Source organism: Cajanus cajan, chromosome 3 (assembly GCF_000230855.2).
Source record: "Cajanus cajan strain Asha chromosome 3, NIPB_CcT2T_4, whole genome shotgun sequence".
Lineage (NCBI taxonomy): Eukaryota > Viridiplantae > Streptophyta > Magnoliopsida > Fabales > Fabaceae > Cajanus > Cajanus cajan.
In genome coordinates, this window is record NC_138519.1 from 54,318,720 (window position 1) to 54,341,474 (window position 22,755).

The 22,755-nt window shown below is 36.3% G+C and overlaps 1 protein-coding gene across 7 annotated transcripts in view; it reads left to right on the plus strand.

Moving 5' to 3' along the window:
* The window catches only part of SGT (UDP-Glycosyltransferase superfamily protein), a 51,445-nt gene that overhangs the window by 11,239 nt on the left and 17,451 nt on the right, over positions 1-22,755 (plus strand). For 6 of the 7 annotated variants that reach the window (XM_083070956.1, XM_083070958.1, XM_020373941.3 and 3 more), the window contains 7 exons: positions 3,359-3,529; positions 4,065-4,128; positions 4,235-4,292; positions 4,373-4,550; positions 4,948-5,078; positions 21,991-22,093; positions 22,180-22,256. In XM_083070956.1, coding sequence (XP_082927082.1) covers positions 3,359-3,529; positions 4,065-4,128; positions 4,235-4,292; positions 4,373-4,550; positions 4,948-5,078; positions 21,991-22,093; positions 22,180-22,256 — 782 coding nt within the window. The remainder of the gene's footprint in view (positions 1-3,358; positions 3,530-4,064; positions 4,129-4,234; positions 4,293-4,372; positions 4,551-4,947; positions 5,079-21,990; positions 22,094-22,179; positions 22,257-22,755) is intronic. The other variant, XM_083070957.1, reaches the window with a different exon arrangement.

The following is a 22,755-nucleotide window of genomic DNA, read 5'->3' on the forward strand; positions in this document are numbered from 1 at the left end:
TTTTCAGCATTTTTTTTTGGAGCGTGGTGTTGCATTTGTGTGTGCTTGAGCACAGATTTATATGTATGACTTGAAGATTGATTCTTCTTGTTGAATAACATCTTTTACATAGTTTACACATGTTAATATTTGTGGATGTTAGTCATTTTGAATTAGGGATTTGATTGTTTCCCTTTGTATTTATGCTTGCACCTTAAATTACTCATTATAAATAACATACATGTATGTACCTCCAATCTAATATTCAATATTCAAATATCTTTTGTTTCTATTTGATATTAGTACTCCAGGTTCTGATTCCCTTTTGTTAGGACTGAGTCCAAACAACAACCTATAGGGGGAAAGGGTCTGTAGGTTTATTATAGGAAAAAGAAAGGGTCAAAGTTGTAACAAACTATTAGATAGATAATCAAGTCTTTTGGCTTAGTAGTTGTAAGACTTGTCTTGGAACACTGAGTCAACCTGGTGTTCTCAAGATTGATTTCTCTCAACGTTAAAATAATGTTTGGCAAGTAGAAGTCATGCCCTGCTAACACAAATTAGTCATTAGTTGTTAGCTTTGGGACATCATATGGACCATGTCCATGGACTAAGAAAAAAATCTATTAGATAGATAGGTGACTTAGTTGGTTTTATTATTGTAACTCCTATAAGCAAGCTTTTTGTGAGTGAAAGTGGTAGGATATATGTTAGTTTTTAAATTGAGCATTAGCTCTTTGTGAAAGTGAAAACCCTTTATGAAAGGGAAACCTTTGGAGGACAGTTAGCTCTCCTATTCTTTGTTCTTTTCGCAATGGAGAATCAGGTTGGATCATTGGAGAAAACTATCGGTAGCTAGGTCTACAACAGGTGGAATTAAAGACTGATATGAACTACATCAAAGAATTGTTGTTATAGATGAAAAAAAAGAAGCCATCACAATTGAGGGGTACAATTAAAATTAGTAGAGTAGGAAAAGAAAACATAAAAGGGAAGTTAGGTTGAAATAAAGAAACTGTATAGTAATGGAGTATTTTGTGCATTCCTTAATCTCCCTATTTAAAGAGTGAATGACTATGCTTAAAAAAGGAAATAACAATAATAAAGAGGTAAACAAAATACTAAAGAAATGGGGAAACAAATATCTAAAGATATTTAGAGATATTTTAGATCTTCTAAGTATATGTGATATTGACATAACTCCCCCTCAAGTTGGTAAATAAATATCAATCATTCCCAACTTGCCAATAAGATCTTGGAATCTATCAATCTATTATGTGTTTCGTTCTATCATGCTGAACTAGGTTATGAGCAATGTTGATAGCCAAATTGTTATCTTAAAGCAACTTCATAGAATAGTAGTCAATCCCGGATAGTGGAACGGAGCAGTCGACCCTAAAAGTGGGATAGCGGAATGACGCGGAGCAGGATAACCGCTATTTTAATATTAATTTATATATATATATATATTAAATAATTAATATATTATATAAAAATAGAAACATAATTTATACATTAAATATTTTTAATAATAAAAATTTATAATAGTTAAAAAAAATAAAAAAAATTAAGAAAACAAAATATTAAAGGTCTTATATTAAATTTTTTATTACTTAAAATATTATCTGAATTATAATAATAATTAATAATAAAGAAAAGTTACTTTCTAAAAAAAAATAGTGAAGTAAAAGGCCCATTTGGCCCAACTTTTCCAACCCTAATTATTTTTCCACCTTTCTAATCCTGAGAGTCAAGCTGTCACCGTTAAGACAGAGCCACCATCGGAGAAGACAAAGTCGCTGTTAGAGAAGATAGATCGACGGAGATTCGTCGGAGAAGAAGACAGATCGGCAGAGATCCGCCGGAAAAAGAAGAGAAGATCCGTCGCCCGCCCGCGATCATGCCGCCACGCTCTGCCGCTTTCGCGGCCGCTCCGACCGCTCCTTCAAAGCGCTTTGCAACAAACTTTTCCGCGACAACTGCTATTGACTACTATGCTTCATAGGACCCTTGTATTTAACTTTAAGGTCATTAATAATAATTTTCATTCATAATCCTTCACATATAACATGTGCCATAGCTCGAAACTCAACTTCTGCACTAGATCTAGTAACTAAATTCCACTTCTTGCTTCTCCATGTTACTAGATTCCCACCAAGAAACATGCACTAATTGTAAGTGGATCTTCTATATGTGACGCACCCTGCATAGTCAACATCAGTGTATATCTCTTGTGAAAAGTTAGTTATTCAAGATAAGGCTCCTTGTCTATGGAGATTTATAATGATGTAGACTATATAGGATTACAAATGGAAAATCTACTTTTGGGTACTGTATGAATCTATGGAGGGAATTTGGTGACTTGGAGGATCAAAAAGCAAAATGTAGTAACCCAGTCTAGTGTAGAAGATGGGTTTAGAGCTATGACACGAGGAATATGTGAAGGACTATGACAGGACCAAACATATTAAGATTGATAGACATTTTATCAATGAGAAACTAGACAATGGTTTTATTGTTCCAGCTCATGTTCATACAAGACTCCAAGTGGTTGATGTGTTTATTAAGATGCTTACTATTAGTGGATTCCAATTTCCAGGCACTTATAGGCAATTTGGGAATGACTGATATTCATTTACCAACTTGAGGGGCATGTTGAAAATAACAAAAATATCTTTAGGTGTTTATCTAAATGAAAATATTTTTAGGGGTTAATGAGTGTCTTATCTTTTATTTTTGTTTTATCTTCTTCCTCTTTTATGTTTAAGTCATAGTTTCCTCATTTTTTGAGATAGTAGTTCCCTCTATAAAAAGTATGATTAGAGAATGTAATTTGTGTGACAAAAATTATCAATGAAAGTTTCTTTTTTCAAGTTATTTCTTGTTATGATTCTGTAAATGTGAGTGTTACATGATGAATATAGAAATCAATGCTGAGCACTTATGAGTACCAATGTCATATACTTGTTCCCCCAATTCATTGTTTTGCTTGCTGGTTATTGTTCAATGAAATTTGAAACTTTCATATACTTGGTCTTCTACATGATCCTAAAAACATTAGCATGTTACTTTGATGTCTGTCACGAACAAGGTATTAACTATTGATGTTTTTGGAAGAAAGGAAAGAAAATAGGGAAGAAAGAACACATGGATAAAGATGCATTTCCTTTTTCTCGTTTAAAGAGAAAATGGAAGGAAAAACTTCACTTTTAGAAACAAAATTTCAACATTTTCTCGTCAATTCAAATTTTAAAATTTGTTGGCGTCTCACTTTCCCTTTTCCAATTAAATAGAGCCTAAATTTAGATCTTGAAAGTTTATATTCATCATCTTTACAACTTCGTTCTATTCTTTTACTTTTGAATTCTTTCTGATGCAGATATGGTTAAAAATAAGGGCTTTCTGCCGTCGGGACCTTCTGAGATACCAGTTCAGCGAAATCAAATGAAAGAAATTATTAACTCTCTGCTTCCAGCTTGTAAAGAACCTGATATCGATTCCGGTGTCCCTTTCAAAGCAGATGCAATCATAGCCAATCCCCCTGCATATGGTATGCTTTCTTGTTAAATAAAATGGTTGGCTGGATTTGCGCATGTGTATTTGCTTTTGAAGTGAATATGACAAGTTTCTAAATTATGAAGCAATATTGGATTAGTGTTTTCACTAGCATACATGTGCAAGCTTGAAAAAGTTGTGACTTCCGTATTCAAGCTGTGTACAATAAGTGAGATTGGGAAAGGAGCTGATAATTCATGCATGATCCAATGTTCTAGATTAGTGTTATCAATGGTGGATGGTGGAATATGGCCGAAGCCTAAAATTCCACCATGTTAATGTGCCTTTGCTGGAATATGGCAGAAGGCCAAAATTCCACCTTATAAATGTGCCTTTGTGGCCTATGTTGTCATAATATATTTTCGGCTTCACTTTCTAAATTTTGGGTTACACTTTTTGATAACATTCTCTTTCTTCCACCTTTCTTTTTACTTGATCTTTTCTTTCTGCTTGCCTAATTTGATTAGCAAATATTACTGTTTGATGAATATCTTCGTTGTACTTTGCCATTGACATTGATTCATGTTTAGGGCATACCCATGTGGCAGAGGCTCTCAAAATTCCAATTCATATTTTTTTCACAATGCCATGGACGTAAGTTTCATATTGTTTTCGTAATCTAACTGTTTAATATTTTCTTAAGTTAGTTTTACTTGCTGATTCAATTTTGCATTTTATGTACTTCATCATTTTTTCCCAGGCCAACTACCGAGTTTCCGCATCCTCTGTCACGTGTAAAGCAACAGGCTGGTTATAGGGTGAATTCTTTATTCATCTTATCATCCCTCCTAGTTTTTTGCTTTGTTGAACTAAATATTGATCATTTAAATCTCTTCAGCTTTCATATCAAATAGTTGACTCTATGATTTGGCTTGGAATACGAGACATGATTAATGATCTTAGGAAGAAAAAGTTGAAGCTAAGACCAGTCACTTATTTAAGTGGGTCCCAAGGCTCTGAATCTGATGTTCCACATGCATATATATGGAGTCCTCATCTTGTTCCTAAACCAAAAGGTGGTTGCTCCAGATCCCACTCTTCATATTTTGTTTTTCTAGTCATTGTTATATTTGTCCCTTAATTTTTATAGTCTGTGCTCTGAGCTTATGTGTGTGAAATTATTATTTTGATGTTTCTGACTAATGAAAATAATCCCAATAAATTATTTCTTTCAATTAAGAAAAAAAAGAGTTAATGGGGGGAATCCTATCAGTTATGGAACAAGCCTTCTTCATTCACTTTTGCAGAATAAAGCTTCACAAATCCCTTGAGCAACTGATAGTAGTTTAAATAATGGGTAATTGTTAGTAGTATTGTAACTTTAATTTTTAATTAACCATTATGGATAAAAGTGTGCCTATTGCCTTAATTTTTGACAAATCCCTTGAGCAATTGATCTGTTCTGCTTTGCAGATTGGGGACCAAAAATTGATGTAGTGGGGTTTTGCTTTCTTGATCTTGCGTCAAACTATGATCCTCCGGAGCCCCTTGTAAAATGGATTGAAGATGGTGACAAGCCTATTTACATTGGATTTGGTAGCCTGGTGAGTCTTTTATTTTTTATTTTTTCTTTCATTATATATATATATATATAATTTTTTTTTCAATATGATTTGTGTATTCTAAACCTAACTATAGGAATTTTGCTTTGAGCCTTTAGCTTGCCAATTTTAAAGTGTATAACTGAATGTTTGTTGATGAGACCGTAATTGCATTAAACATATTTTGTGTTTTTTTAATTTCCATCTATCACAACTCATGTCAAGGTTCTACAAGGTTTATCATAGTGAGTGATGATATCTAAATTACCTCTCAATGGAATAGAGAGGTCTAGTTAGTTTGTCTTTATGTTCCTTTGTTGTCAGAGATAAGGAAATATTGAGACCAATCCCAAGGAATATGATAATAATTAATCTGAACAGATATTCTTAAATATTATAAAATGGGATAAGATATTTTTGTTGTGAATAATATTGTGATATTTAGTAATTATTCATAATATCTTGTTTAGGGGAAACAAAATATTCCCTAATCATGTGTCTTGAGCAAGGTTATCAAAAAACCGTTATAACGCCGCTATAACGGTATGGCGTGGCGGTTTTGGTCCTCGCCGCCATTCGCCATCCGCAAAATGGCGTTTTGTGGCGCCGTCCGCCATTTTCGCCGTGGCGGCCGCCATTTCCGTTTTGACCCATAACGCTATAAAGGTGATAGCGGACATAACGGGTCTGGGCCAGTTTTGGGCTTCAAACTAGGCCCAACAAGTATGCCCTAATGGTTTTTGGGTTGAAGAATGAGAAGCCACGACAGCCACCCACCCAAACACAACTCATCTACCTTCAACCAGTCTCCGATGATGTTCCTCCGCCGTCGCCCACCACTCGCCGGTCATCTCTCTGACCGGCGACCTGAACCGTGGTGATCCACGACTCCGACGACCTGAACCAACGCGGGCATGAATAGGATCTATGAAATTCAAACCACCTTTGATCACTGTCGTTCACCGTCGCCCACCACCCCTTGGTCACGTTTTTGGCCGGCGACCTGAATCGTGGTGGTCTTGCACTCCGGTGAACAACTCCGGCGAGCAACTCCGGCGAGTTAAAACCTAACAATTTTTTTTTCTCCAGTTTTAATCCTCCTTCTTCCTTTATTTTTTACCTACTCCTTTGAGTCCTTTCTTCATTTTTAATGAGTTGGTTGCTGCATCTGCAACAAGAATTTTTTTAATCTTAATTCTTCTACTAATTGGGTCAATTTAAATTTCTATTTTTTTTTTTATAAATTCTAAACTAATATTGAGTTCCTATTTTATTATTGTTCCTATTTTATGAAGAGAATGATTACATTGAGGAAGAGGAGGAGAATGATGATGATGAGGAGGATGATTAGATTAGCAAAATGCTTCTTGTACTCTTGTTTTTCTATGTTTTTTGTTGTGTTTTAATCAATTATGTTATGAGACTTAATGAATTATGGTATTGTTGTTATGATATTTAAGTATTTAAGTTGATATTATGTTGCTTTTAATTTAGTTTTGTTACTTGTTATTTATTGTTTTGCTATTTTCTTTGTATATAATATATATAAATATTTTATTATTAATTTTTTTTTGTCCGCCATGACGTCCGCCATAGGCCGCCATGGCATCCGCCATAGAGTTATAAAGGATTTTTTGCCTCACCGCCATAGACCGTTATCCGCCATCGATAACCTTGGTCTTGAGTGAATTGAGCACATATATAAACCTTTCATGTGGTGAAGTAAAACAGACGGTTTCAACTCATCTTTTATGTCTCTGTCCTTTACTTTCAACAATTTTCATATCTTCTAACACTTCCTCAAGCTAAAACTTACTAAGCTTTATTGGAGACAAGATAAATATTAGAAGGGGGGTTGAATATTGTATATCAAAAACTCGCACGTTTGGAAGTCAGTGAATTAGTATTTGCGATAGACGAAGTGTTAGCAAGAGTAATTAATGACCACAAAAGGTTTTTATATTGGTTCATTTCAACCATTCAGGCTATGTCCAATTCTCAATTCAACCAGATTGATTTCAAATAACTTTCAACAAAGTTACAATTATTCTTTCACCAAGCCACTTCTGGTTCAACACAAGTGTTCTTTGACTGGCCTCTTCAAACCACTACCCAAGTATTTTTTTTACAAATAAACCTCTCCAAGCTCAACTCCAAGTATTTTTTTACAGACAAACTTCTCTATGCTCTACCCTATTATAATGATTATAAAGGTATTACAAGGTTGTTGTCGTCATTACACAAAAAGTTTAAGTGCAAGAGATATTTTGAAGAAGATTTTCTATGTGCGTGGTTCTCTACTGTGTTATGTGTTCTGTTGAGTTCCAGAGCTTCTTATATAGTAGCTTCAAAAGAGATGACCATTGTAGTTTCTTAAGTCTGATTGACAGAACTGCTTCATTTTACTCCTTCATCTGATCTAGAGAGAGAAGAAGTATTCATTGCTATATTAAATGCTCCAATTAATGTCTTTCACCAAAACATATTCCTTATCTTTGATAGATTAAACTACTTATTAGAGTAGAGTAGCGAAGTGGGAACAATAGGAAGCAAAGTGTGCAGCGAGGATGCAATGCTTTTCTTGTGCCTTTTTCATGAGATTTGAGATTTGTCTTTTGTTTTAATGCTCTACATGTCTTTATACACCTTTAGCAGAATGTGAGTTTGAAAACAACGACTTTTGATCTATTAGGTATAAAACATTTATTTGAAAATTCAAACATGTTCGTCACAATAAATAATAGATGTTAAGAACATGATAGACAATTGTATGTTTCGTCTGATTTCCATCGTCTTACAGATACAGGTGCTACTTCGTCTTACATAGTTTGAAAAATCGACTTTTCAAAAACATTTTTTTGTCGAAAGACGTAGTGTTTGTTATCATTAAAACTTATGAAAAATGAGAGATTTAAGATCGTCTTTTGACTTGATAATTTTAAACTGAAAAAGGGGATTACATAGTATATTAGCAAGACCACATGATTTTCTAGGGTTGTTGTAGGTATGCTTATTCCTTGAATTGTTGTAGGGCTAGCTAATACATTAAGGAAAGTTGTTAGGCCTAGATAATATGTGGAAATAGGAAAACATCCAATCTTAGAGGATAACCTTAAATATTCTAAAATAAGATAAGATATTTTCATAGTAGTCAATCCTGGATAGCGGAACGGTCGATCCCAAAAGTGGGATAGTGGGATTGTGGATAGCGGGATGATTTCTATTTAAATATTATATTTATATTTATTAAATAATTAATAATATATATAAAAAACTAAAAAATAGAAAAATAACTCTAAATTCATGCATTAATAATAAAAGTTCATAATTCTCAAACAAAACATAAAAAAAAAAATGTCTAGAAAACAAAATGTCAAAGTTCTAAGTAATTAAAAAAGTAAACATTGAAGTTCAATCTTCTTCCTCGTCAAGATTAAAGTCTTTCTCTCTTTCAAATTCATCACTCTCACTATTAGAATTATATTCTTCTATTTCATCACCATCATCTAAATCTTCTTTTATTATTTCCATCACTTTTTTTTTTCCTTTTCTTTCCTGGATGTAAGTAAAAATTGAAGTTCAATCTTCTTCCTTGTCAAGATTAAAGTCTTTTTCTCTTTCAAATTCATCACTCCCACTATTAGAATTATATTCTTCTTCTACTTCATCATCATCATCTAAATCTTGTTCTATTATTTCCATCACTTGTTTTTTTTCCTTTTTCTTTCTTGGATGTAGATGCAATTGTTGTTGCCTTGTTCACTTGTGTTTGTCTCTTAGTATATTGCAAAAGTTCACCAATCCCAATTGCCTTGACAACATTTGTTTAAGTCAAAACATCATATCAAAAACCAACTCTTCTTAAATATCACCATCTTCATCCAAATCTCCTCCCAACATCCATTCATTATTATCATCAACATCATTTAAAACAATGGGATCAATTACATCCTGACACTAAGTGTTCTTGAAGTGCTTGATTATGTTTAATAAAAACCAAGTCTTGAAGTTTTTGGTGCTCAAGCTTACTTCTTTTCTTTGAGTGAATCTATAATATTTTAAAAACATGAAGGTTAGTTATGTTTCCATTTTCAATGATAAACTCAAATTTAAATTGTTCATTTCAATTGCACATAAATACATTAAGTCATTAACTTACATGCTCAAAGGTGTTCCAATTACGCTTGCAATTAGATGAGCTACAAGTAAAGCTTAGTACCTTAATGACAAGAATTTGCAATTGTGGTGTATGTCCCTCGTACATCTTTCACCACTCAGCTCTAATGCATTATGCATATCATATACAATGCATTAATAATTTAATAATATTAAAATAAATTTGAAAGTGAAGTTGAAACTTAAGAACTTTCTTACTTACTGGGAGCCATTCTAACCCTTGCCCTTACTGCGGTAGGAATACCAAATTGGCCTTCCGCCCTTTTATATATTAGCAATTGAGTGTGAATATTGTTTACAATGTCATCATTTTCTTTATGCCTATCAATATATTTGAAGAGGCCATCCACCACTTCATCGTCACCATCAATTCTTGAATTTCTATAAAAAAAAAACTCAAGATTTAGATAATATCTCGTTGCATGCAAAGGATGATGAAGTTGGCAATTCCATCTTCTATCAATAATTGCAAATATATCCTTATTTTTTTCTTCATTGTGATCAAAAGAGAGTTGAATTGCCTCTTTGGCCCTTTCCATAGCTTCATAAATGTAACCCATTGTCGGTTTTTTTTAATTATCCACCAACCTCAACACATGTACAATAGGTCCCATAGCTTTTAAAGCATAGACAACATCACTCCAAAAGCAAGGCATAAGAACCACATTCGTTGCTTTCTTTCCCATAGCTTCTTTGGCTCCCTTTGATTGCAACCACTCATCGGAAGCAAACATTCTTCTAAGATTGACCTTTTGCTTATGCAGTCGTTGCAAACTGAGGAAAGTGGTATCAAATCTTGTAACTCCATGCCTCACCAATTCACCCTTGTTTGTATATTTCCTCATGATGTTTAACTTTAGGGATCTTTTCAATATCTTCTAGCATCAAGTCAAGACAATGAGCAACACATGGAGTTCAAAATAAATGCGGCTTTCCAGTTTGTAAAATTTTACCTAAAAAGACCAATAACAAAATAATTAAAATAATGTTATAACTCATAATCTTATGAGTTTAAAATTAAAAACTTCATTGAGGAACAACAATGATTGATGCTTACCTACCATAACACAATTGCTTCCATTATCTATTGCCACTTCAATAACATTTTTTCCTCCAATCTCCTCAACAAAATTATTCAAAAGTTCAAACACCTTCTCACCATCCTTGGTATATTCAAAAGCATCCACATTCTTCACAAACATTGTTCCCAATGAAAAATTCACCAAAAAGTTAATCAAAGTTCTATTTTTAATATCAGACGAACCTTCAGACATAATTGAGCATCCATATTTTACTCTCTCCTTTTCATGGCCCTTGAATAAGCCATAGGTGTATTCGAACTCCTTTTTAAGGAGTGGAACTCTCAATTCATGGTAGCTTGGTGGTTTTAAATGAGGACCATTGTTGCTAATAGCTTCAACCATCAATTCAAAACTTTTTGATCTAGCAACATTAAATGCAATTTCATTCCTATAAAAGGAGCGGGCTATGTATTGAACTACCCTTGCTCTTACTTTATTACAAGAATCATTTAAACTTGTTTGTCTCATAACTTTACCCAATTTGATACTTCTTCCGGTTTTTTAGCAAAGTGCAAATCAAGAGGACCTTTGACATTTATACCCCTTCTCTTGATAGTAAAAGTGGCTTCACTTGATGTAGATGAAGGTATCTTAAATCTAGCAATAGCTTGGATGTCATCTTCCTCTTCATATTCTTCCATAGGCTCCATATATACTTCATTGTCAATTTTTTTGCAATCATACCTGGCCTTCATTTCTAATTTAAGATCCTCTTGTATCTTTCTACAAGCACCTACATCTCCTCTTATTCCAAGTTGTTGTTTTTTTGTTCTAGTAATTCCTCTCATAGAAGATTTTAAGCAAAAATCACATGTCACACTCTTGTTTTTGTCTTTTAAGCTGTTCCACTTCCAAAATATATCAATGTTGTCACTGGTGGGCTTAAACATTCCAATTGAAGAACCCATTGATGGTGTGGGACTATGATTGGGACCAGTTCTAGTAATGTTTTTTTGAGCCATGATTTTGTTGATCACTAATGCCTAAATAAAAAAAATGAATAGAAAAAAAGAAAGAAATGGAATAGAAAAAAGAGAAAGAAATTGGGGAATAAAAAGGGAACAGCAAAAAAAGAAAGAAAAAGGAAGAAAAAATCACGAGGAGAAAAAAAAGAAGAGAAGAGAGAAAAGAAAAGTAAGAATACCACGGACGAGAGAGAATGTGACCTTGACACGGGAACAAAAGAAGAGAAGAAGACGACCCATAGCAGAGAGTGGATGCAAGATGACAGAACGTCAGACGACCCTAACACATGAACGGAAGAAGACGACCCACAAAGAGAGTGCAGAAGAAGTGGAGAAGATGCACGAAGAGGTGTTGCATTTTTGGGGCTAGGGCTTGTCTTTACATAGGAGGAGAAAGATTGGAAGAGGTGTTGTTCACACTAGTCTTCGCATAGGAGGAAGAGGTGCTATTCACACTTGGAAAAGACCAAAATACCCTTAATGAGGTATTTTTGAAAAAATTGCAAACTTTTGATTTGCTCCGGACCGCATATTTCGCATCGCCACGTCACCATGTTGCGTCACTCTGACCGTGATCCAAAAGCGCTCCGCTCTAAGGTCTTCATAGCAGCATGAGGCTGCTTCGCTCCAGTGCGTCGCGAAGTGGTTGCTATGGATAAGTAAGGATATTTTCATATCTTTTAACCAAAGTTGTCAAAATCGAAAATTTATGTAAACTCATAGAGACTCTGTAAACTCAAAAGAGTTTGCTTGATATACTAAACCAAATTATGCATAAAAAACTTAAAAATGACTAATGTCTTCAAATTGCCATGTCTAATCCTCTAATATTTTCATCTACAAGTCCAAGGTCACCATCACGTTTCCATCATCATCCTCATCACCATCAAGATCTTGCTGGGGGGAAAAACTTTCATCTACAACATTGTCATCAAAAACCAAATTTTCAAGATCAAATGAATCCAAGGTTGGATTACTTGCACATCATCCAATCAATTGCACATTACAAGCACCATCACCTTCACCTTGAGGTTGCTCAACCTCGACATTCTATTCACCAACATTTTTTCTCTTTATAGTTATCGATTCGTCTAAAGTTGAATATCATCAAATGGAAAAACAACAATTTTCTTTATTATCTACTTTTCAACTTTAAGTTGTACATCACATAAACCAAGTTATTTGTCGTCTTTTGATGCAAGTGGTTTCTCCTCTTTTTATGAACCTAGAAATAACAATATAAAAATATTATTATGATCATCTAAGTCTAAAACTAAACAAAGAAAATTAAAAGCCATTAATAAATTCATAAACACAAATTACCATTTCAAATGAACTCCAATTATGCTCACATACATAAGAGCTATAAGTCAAGCTTAGTACATGAATAACAAACCTCTTTAATTTTGGACAATTATCCCCCAAACATATGCCACATTCTACATGAAGCTTAGTATTCTTGCTGTCCTTTGCATTATCACATGAAAAAAGGCCCTCTAGCATAATGAAACTCAATAAGCTACACACTAATTTTATTCCTTGTTACAAGATCCTTAACCAATCTTTTCATACAACCCTGGCTTCACCCTAGAATCATCATTTCTAAAATTAGCTTTATAGTGTAACTGGGGATTAAGATAATGTACAGCATGCAAGGCTTGTGAAGCTATTTATGCTATATTAGAAATAGTTACACTTACACAAATATGATAATTAAATTTAAAATGAGACAAAAGTTTGGAAATTTAAGAGTTTATTTGATCAATCACGTATCCAACAAAATATAGGTAGATCTCTAGGAAATCCACGAGTAGTTTCCTCGTCGATCCACAACTAGGATATAAGACGATAGTGCTAGCTTGGTCAAAAAATGACTGTTAGGGTTTTTTGCACATAGCAAGTATACTATGTGGTTTCTAAAAATGTGAATAGTGATATGCCTTAGGCACTTTTATTTATAAGAAAAACAAAAACACTTTACCCTAGCAGCTTTTGAGAGCCTTATGTTAAGAGCTTGGCTTGTGAGATATCTTATCTCTATTCTTATGATTTTGACCTTCCTTTTAGTTGGGCATCTTACATTATGAACTCAACCCAAAAAGAAACATTACAATCATATTTAAAGTTCCATTTTTTTAATCAGCTCTATGTGTGTGACCTAATAAGTTCTCAATTCTCATTACCTTGACAATAATATTAAATCTTATTTAATATTATAAATAGTGAGATGTATCTAACAACACATCGTTATTACCCAAGTAATAAGAAAATCTTGCGATTTAGTATAATTTTCCTTGATAATATTCTATGTAACTTAATTCCTTGTTGTGGATATCATAATTGAATATTGAACAAAAGACAGATTGTGCCATCCTTGTATAGTTCTCTTCTATCTTATTTCTTGATGGTCAAGAGGACATGACAAATTAATATTTTGACTTACTCAACATGGTTATGCATAATTTGTTTTACTCTATCAAAGAGGGCACATATAGATAATATTATTATTATGAAAGAGGGATAAATCCCATCTAGATCACTCTTAGAATCTGATAGATATAGGAGGGTGTACAGTAGGAGAAATAGGTAGAGTAGAGGATTAAATTGTAACAGAATAACATAATGTATTGGTAGAAAATGGGCAAGTATAAAGTGGTGAATAAGGGTCTGTAAAGGGGGCTTTTTAGGAAATTCATTTTTTTCTGGAGAGTCAGGTCTCTCGAATACCTGAAAATCATTACAACAATAAAATTCATAATTCATCGTTTTCCTTTCTCTTCCATTTATACTTGAAACAGTTCTATCAACTGGTATTAGAGCTCCGATCTCAGAGCAGTGGGTATCACGTTTTAGCGCTCTTATGGCCTCGACACAAATGAAAACCAGAATCGACAGTTTGGTGAAAGCAATGGCGAGTTTGAGTCAGAATCAAGAAAGTATGGAAGAACGCTTTGCACAACAAGAACGTCATGAAGAGCAACGATATGAAAGGCTGAAAAAGATGGAAGGCGTGATCGAAAGGTTGCTTTCAAGATTGAGTGCAAATCCAATTGGGGAAAATAAAAAAAAATCAAGATTCTGGAATGGTAGAAATCAATTAAATGGGGGAAAATACAAGTGAAACAGTAGCGGGAGACAAATGGAGGAAATTAGAAATTCCAATCTTTGAGGGTGATGACACATATGGATGGATAAGCAAGGTGGAATGATATTTTCGATTAAGAGAAGTGATAGAAACCGAGAAGATGCAAGCGGTGATGGTGGCTTTGGAGGAGATGCTCCTGGGTGGTTTCATTGGTGGAGACGTGCAATGAGAATCCGTCATGGGAAGGGTTCAAGACAACCGTAATTTAGAGATTCCAACAAACAATGATGCGAAGTCCTTTTGAATTGTTGCTTTCCTTGAAACAAACTCAATCAGTCAATGAGTTTACCAAGCAATTCGAGAAATATGCTGGGGCAATGAAAGGATTAGAAGAGACGTATTTGATGGATTTGTTTTTGAATGGTTTGAAGGAGGAAATTAGTGCAGGGATGAAATTGTATGAGCCAAGAAACCTACCAGAAATGATGAGTAAAGCCAGGAAAATTAAGGAGAAAAATGCTGCCATGACAAGGTTATGTGGTTATTCAGGGGGGTGTTCAGCGGAGCATTACAAGGGGTTCTCTCATAGTAGGCCTAGTAGAGAATGGAGTTCGACTGTTACTAAACCTCCCAGTAGGGAATGGAGTTTGAATGTTACTAAACCATATGAGATAGGCAATACAGGATCCCAAGCATCCTCCAACTTGAGTAACCACATGGGTACCAGGTCAACAAGGGAGAAGCCAAGATTTAAAAGATTGACTGATGCGGAGATGAAAGAAAAAGTGAGAAAAGGGGAATGTTTCATATGTGAGGAGATATTTGGCCCTAATCACATGCAAAAATAAATAGTTCAATGTAATGGTGTTAGGAGAATTCGAGGAAAATGATGAGGAAGAGGAGGAAGAATTAGAGATTATTGAATAACAAAATGAATTATGATAATAGAATTGAGAGAACAGAGAGAGAGAATTGGTGAAAGCTATTTAGTAGAGAAAGAGATAATATTTGCACTAACTAATTAACATTACAACTTGTCTATTTATATGTATCTATAGCTTCAAAAGGAAGCTAATGATACAATGACCTGTTGAGCAGGTAACCTAACCAGAAAACAGAAAAAATAACTAACAGATAGATAACCAACTAATACAATGCGAAGGAGTAAAGATATACTCCAATAGCCCCCCGCAAGATCAAGTAGGGTGAGGCGAAGAATCAGCCAACTTGAGCTTGGACCGAAGCTCACAAAACCGTGAAGGAGATAAGGACTTAGTTAGAATATCAGCATATTGATCAGCGGCCGGAACATGAACCACGCGAAGAAGATTGGCGGCTACCTTCTCCCGGACGAAGAAGAGATCCAGCTCCATATGTTTGGTTCGAGCATGAAGGACAGGATTATGTGCAAGAGCAACTGTGCTCATATTGTCGTAGTAAATCACTGGAGGATGATGAGAGACATGTAATTTGGAGAGTAAGGTTTGAATCCACAGAACTTCAGCAGTGGCAAGGGCAAGACTGCGATATTCAGCTTCAGTGGTGGAGCGGGCAACTACAGTTTGTTTCTTTGACCACCAAGAGATGAGATTGGGTCCAACAAAGATGGCAGCACCAGAGGTAGAGCGGCGGTCATCAGGATCAGAGGCCCAATCAGCATCACAGTAGGCATGAATAGATAAGGGAGAGTTGGGAGGGGCAGGTTGAAGATGAAGACCCAGGGACATGGTTCCTCTTAAGTAGCGAAGGATACGCTTGACAGCAGACCAATGGTGCTCCAAGGGATTGGACATGAATTGGCACACTTTGTTAACCGAAAAACTAATTTCAGGTCAAGTGATTGTGGCATACTGTAGGGCGCCAACCACAGACCTGTATAGGGACACATCCAGAAATTTGTCAGAACCAGACTTAGAGAGTTTACACCCAGAGACCATAGGTGAAGTGATGGAATTAGAGTTTTCCATGTTGGTGCGATTTAGGAGATCACGAATATATTTGCTTTGAGTCAGAGTGAGCGAGCCATCAGAATTGGAATTGACTTCAATGCCAAGGAAGTAATCCAATTTACTAAGGTCCTTAAGGGAGAAGGCGGAATTGAGTTGGGAAACAATATTTCTTAAGAAGGTAGTATTATTGCCAGTGATGATAATGTCATCCACATAAACAAGGATGTAGATGACATTATTGGCATGAGAATAAACAAAGAGAGAGGGGTCACACTTGCTGATCTGAAAGTTGAGATGAAACAGGGTGGCTTTTAGTTTGTCAAACCAGGCTCGTGGGGCTTGTTTAAGACCATAGATGGCTTTGTGAAGTTTGTAGACCAGGGACTTGTCCGAGGACTCAAAACCGGGAGGCTGGGACATGTAAACTTCTTCTTCAAGATTGCCATTGAGAAAGGCATTGTTGACATCCAACTGCTGAATGGACCAGTGATGGGTGAGAGCAAGAGTGAGAATTAGACGAATGGTAACTGGTTTCACAACCGGAGAGAAGGTCTCGGTATAATCAAACCCAAACTGCTGATGGAAACCCTTGGCAACCAGCCGAGCTTTGTGTTTGTGAACAGTTCCATCAGGGTTCTCTTTGATGCGAAATACCCACTTGCAACCAATGGCGGTTCTGTGGGAGGGAAGCGGTACAAGAGTCCAGGTGCCATTGGCCATTAATGCATTATATTCCTGCTTCATGGCAGCAAGCCAGGTGTCGCTAGCCAAAGCTTGTTTGGTATTCTTGGGTTCAAAGTGTGTGAGTAAAAGAGTGGGTTGCAGTTGAGGTTTGACAATACCTGCTTTAGCACGAGTAGTCATGGGATGAAGATTGACAGGGGGAGCCTCAACATGAGTGGGTAAGGAGGTGGAGGCAGAGGGATTGGGTGTGGGAGAGGTGTGACTAGGCTGAGAAGGTGAAGAATCAGTGAAAATTGGTGACGAGGGTGAAGTGTGAGAGGTAGAGGTAATAGGAGCCTGTGGATTGGTGACAACAAGAGGAACAGTGATGGATGAGGAGGATGGACTAGGAGTGGATGGTGAGAACAAGGTTGGGTAGGGAAAACGATTTTCACAAAATATGACATCTTTGGAAATGAAAACCCTACCAGATGGAGCAAGACATTTGTAACCCTTATGCGAAGTGGAGTAGCCCAAGAACACACATTCTTGAGAGCGAAATTGAAGTTTGGTTTTATTGTAGGGCCTAAGGTGAGGAAAGCACGAGCAGCCAAAGACACGGAGAAAGTTGTAGTCAGGGAGATGATGAAATAGTTTTCGGAAAGGAACATCCTGTTGGATTGAAGAAGAAGGTAGTCTATTGATAAGATAGACACTTGTTAGGAAAGCATAGTCCCAAAAATGCATAGGAAGGTGAGCTTGAGCAAGCAAGGTGAGGCCTAACTCAACAATGTGACGATGTTTGCGTTCCACAACACCATTTTGATGGTGAGTGTGGGGACAAATGATGCGATGATGAATACCATGTTGGGCCAGGTAAGAGGTGAAAGAGCGGAATTCGCCACCCCAGTCAGTTTGGATTGCTTTAATAGGCAACTGAAATTGATTTCGAACCATGGCGTGAAATTGTTTGAAAACATCAAGCGTATGAGCTTTGCTTTTGAGCATAAAAATCCAAGTAAACCGAGTGTGAGCATCAACAAATGTAACGTAATATTGGTAACCATTATCAGACAAAACAGGCGCAGGACCCCATAAATCACTGTAGATTAATTCAAAAGGAGTATGATAAACAGTTTTAGATAATTGAGAGGGTAATTTGTGAGATTTGCCAAGACAACATGAAGTGCAAAAATCAGAAACGCTTTTATTAATGTTGGGAAAGTTACACAGTTTGAATACAGATTTGAGTACATCATTATGGGGATGTCCCAGTCTAGAGTGCCAAGTGGCATAGGAAACAGATTGAGAGGAGACTGTGTGAGCAGAAGGTTGTCTTGGCGGAAGCAGAGATGGAAACTGATATAAGCCATCAGGACCAAGAACTCCATGGAGGAGAGTTTCGCTATTGGCCTGTGATTTAACCAAGCAAAAGGTGGAGTGAAATTCAAAGAAAACAGAGTTATCCTTACAAAATTGACTCACACTAATCAGATTTTTGGTGATAGTGGGAACATAAAGGAGATTATGAAGAGTGAGAGAAATGTGAGGGTTGAGAGGAGAAGAGAAATGAGTAACACCTGAGGAGTTTATGGGGATACCTTGGCCATTGCCAATTACAATCTGATCCGGCCCTTCAAAAGGGGTGTATTGTTGTATATTGTGAGATACGTTCGTAACATGATTGGAAGCGCCAGAGTCAGGATACCATATATTTGCACCCGATGATGGAGAAGGCATTGCCAAAGCTGAAGGTGGGGCGTGAAGATTCCCAGGAGAGACAAGATAGGCTTGGGATGTGTTAGGGTTGGGTGGTCGAGGCCCCAAAATTCCATGGGAGAAGCTAGCAGGGTGAGGTGCAGATTGAGGTTGAGACGGGGAGGTAGTGTAGCCAAAAACAGGGTGAGTGATGGAGGTGTTGGCGGGGAAGAAGTTGTCAAGGGGTAGGGTGGGAACAAAGTTACTATCAAATCGATAATAACAAGTAGAGGCAATGTGACCATAGCGATGGCAAAACTGACATTGAGTACCAGAAAACCTGCCACGGCCACGGCCATAGCGGTGGTTGGATCGGCCACCGCGCCCACCGCGTGCACCAGGTCGACCACCACGGAAGGAGGGGAATTGAGAATCTTGATGGGCAAGATTGGCTTGGGGTTGCGAGGCAGGGGTGTTAGAGCTAGAAGAGGATTCAAGAAGATTGACAGAGATAAGATTCTTCTTCTTGAATTTCTCAAGGCGGGATTCATGGGCAAGAAGGAGGGTTTCAACCTCTTCGATGGACAAAGCATCAAAGCGGCTGCTGATTAGGGAGACCGTGGACTCATATTCTTCTGGTAGTCCTTCAAGAACAATGTCCAAATGTTCTTTGGAGGAGACAGAGTCACCAATGGCTGAGAGAGAGTCAACTAGGGTTTGAATGCAGAGAAGATAATCGGAGATGGTGTGGTTCTCAAGGGTGATGCTGCGAAGGTCACTGCGGAGTTGGCGGGCTTTGGCGTTTGTGTGGGCATGGAAGTACGCATGGATCTTGTCCCAAATCTGGAATGATGACTTGCAACCGATGATGCGGGTAAGCATATCCTTGGACATGGAGGATTGCAACCAGGAGAGAAGTAACTGGTCTTGCTGTTCCCAAGCCAGGTACTCTTCGGAGACGCGATCAGCATCTCTGTCGGAAACAGTGAGAAATTTTGGGGGGATTTGAGGATTGACCAGAAAATGATGAAGACGATGACCTTTGATGACGGGTTCAACTTGTTGACACTAAAGAAGATAATTCTTGGTGTCAAGTTTCTCAGAAATTGTATGGGCAAAGGTGAGGGAGGGAGACGGAGATGGTTTTACTGGGGCAGCTTGAAAGTGTGGTGGTTCTGTTTCGTCGGCCATGAGGAAAGAGCGGCAGCGAGAGGAAGGGGACAGAGAAAGAGGGGAGGAGGGATGAAAAGGAGAAGACGAAGGAGGATCGATGAGCTCTATGATACCATATTGAATAACAGAATGAATTATGATAATAGAATTGAGAGAACAGAGAGAGAGAATTGGTGAAAGCTATTTAGTAGAGAAAGAGATAATATTTGCACTAACTAATTAACATTACAACTTGTCTATTTATATGTATCTATAGCTTCAAAAGGAAGCTAATGATACAATGACCTGTTGAGCAGGTAACCTAACCAGAAAACAGAAAAAATAACTAACAGATAGATAACCAACTAATACAATGCGAAGGAGTAAAGATATACTCCAATAGAGATTGAAGTAATTCCCAAAGCCCAACTATCTATGCACAATATAGTGGGGTTCACATCTAGGAGATCTCTCAAGGTGTGGGGGCAGATTGGAGAGGCCAAAGTAGTGGTTCTGGTGGATTATGGGGCTACTCATAACTTCATCTCCATGGAGCTGGTGGAAAGGTTGGGGCTGTCGGTCAAAGATACTTCTTCTTATATGGTGGAGGTGGGAGATGTATGCAAAATTAAGAGTAACGAAGTATGTGAAGGAATCAAACTTCAAGTACAAGATTTTACAATTATAAAAGTCTTTTTTCATGTTTGGATTGGGAGGAGCAGATGTAGTTTTGGGACTAGAATGATTGGCTGGACTAGGAGATTTCAGGGCAAACTTCGATAAATTGATATTCACAGTAAAGGTAGGGGGGAAGACATGAACATTGAAAGGAGAGAATCCGAATTAACTAAGTCTATTGCTTTAGTGAAAATCATTGAAGGGGCACTACGAGATGAGGGTCTAGGATTTGTGGTGGGCTGTCATATAATAGAAGAAGTTCAATGTCAGAGTACCATGATCCTAGATAAGGTGCATGCTGTAATGGATGAATTTAAAGGCATTTTTCAAGAATCAGAAGGTTTGCCTCCTAATAGAAGACAAGATCATACCATTGTGTTGAAACCAGGAGATACTACCCCAAATATTAGGCCCTACAGGTATCCCTACTACTAGAAATCAGAAAATTGAGAAATTGGTTAGAGAGATGTTATCAGCTGGAATCATTAGACCTAGTATCATCAGTCCATATTCTAGCCCGGTAATATTGGTGAAAAAAAAAGACAGAAGTTGGAGATTTTGTGTGGATTATAGAGCCTTAAATAAAATTACCATCCCCAATAAATTTCCCATTCCTATTATAGATGAATTATGAATTTTATTGCTGTAACGATTTTCTGGTATTCGAGAGACCTGACTCTCCACAAATAATGACTTTCCTAAAATGCCCCCTTATTCACCACTTTATACTTGCCCATTTACTACCAATACATTATGTTATTCTGTTACAATTTAATCCTCTACACGCTGCCTATTTCTCCTACTGTACACCCTCCTATATCTATCAGAATCACTTGTGAGTAAGATACAATGGGAGCCTAATGAGTTCCTATATTCTCCAATGTTTGATGGGATACTAGATAATATCTTAGGTTGTATGTCATCCAACTTATGTTTGAGGAGGATAGAATAATGTCCAAATATGATATAAAATATTTGTAAATTACAGTTTTACCCTCTCATTAGAATAAAATGCTTTTTTTTATATTATATAAAATTATCTTTAGTATTTTTTTTATAAAATTTTCATACATTATTTAATTGTAAACATTATATAAAAGATGAATGAAACAATACCTAAAATTTTACAATAATTATGTAGTATGAGGAGCTAATCATATCCAATGGGTGCACCAAACAACTAATTAAAGCAAGATATGATTGTTTGTCCTATCTTCTTGCCACCAAATGGGCTCTAAGTTTTCAATAAAATTCTTTCATTTTTTATTTTTGCACCTGATTTCTTTCAGTTTTTATTTTTTATTTTTTATTTTTTATTTTATAATAATTTTCTCTTGTAGTAGTTTTCTTTTGGAGTATTATTTATCCTCCTTTCTATGCTTCTCCTTTATTATTAAATATCTTTTCCTATAAAAGAAATGTTTTTATCTTTAGTTTTTAATCTTTTTATGCATTTTCCTATTACAGCCTGTTCAAGAACCAAAAAAGATGACACAAATAATTGTAGATGCATTAGAGATCACTGGACAGAGGGGCATCATAAATAAAGGATGGGGAGGTCTTGGGAATTGTAAGAATTTTTTTTTTTTTTTTTTTTTCTTGTGGGAATAATTTATTAGTTGTGTTTTATTTTCAACATTATATGTTTCTTCCCAGTGGCAGAACCAAAGGACTCTATATACTTATTGGATAATTGCCCTCATGATTGGCTTTTCTTACGTTGCAAGGCAGTGGTAAGATTATCTAGTTACTCTTAGTCCTTCCAATCTAGTAGTAAAAATCTCATTGAAATATCACAATTAAACATCATAATTCTGCCGAATTTTTAAATTCTTTAAGTTTGTTGATGTTTTAACTTTGTTTGACTATCATGGCCTACTTGCTAAAGCCTGCTGGTTTGAATATGGAAAAGTCCGTTGGGCATAGGCCTTACATAACCTTGCTTTTTACTGGAAATTATTATAGGCTAATATGCTTCAGTGTTGCTGGAGAGCATCATTTTTTTCAGTTGGCTTAAACAACTCTTTCTGTTTATTGAAATTCTTTTACTTGGTAACAAGCATGGTTTGAAATGCATAAAATAACATAGGTTGAGGGGAGAGCGGGGGAGGTTGAATTGTGTTTTCAAAAACTTAAGCTTCTTTTGGTTAGAACTGAATAAGCTCAGAGCTGTTCAAAAGGTGTTTGGTCAGAATAAGTTTTTGTTGAGTTCAGAACGATTCTTACCAGTTT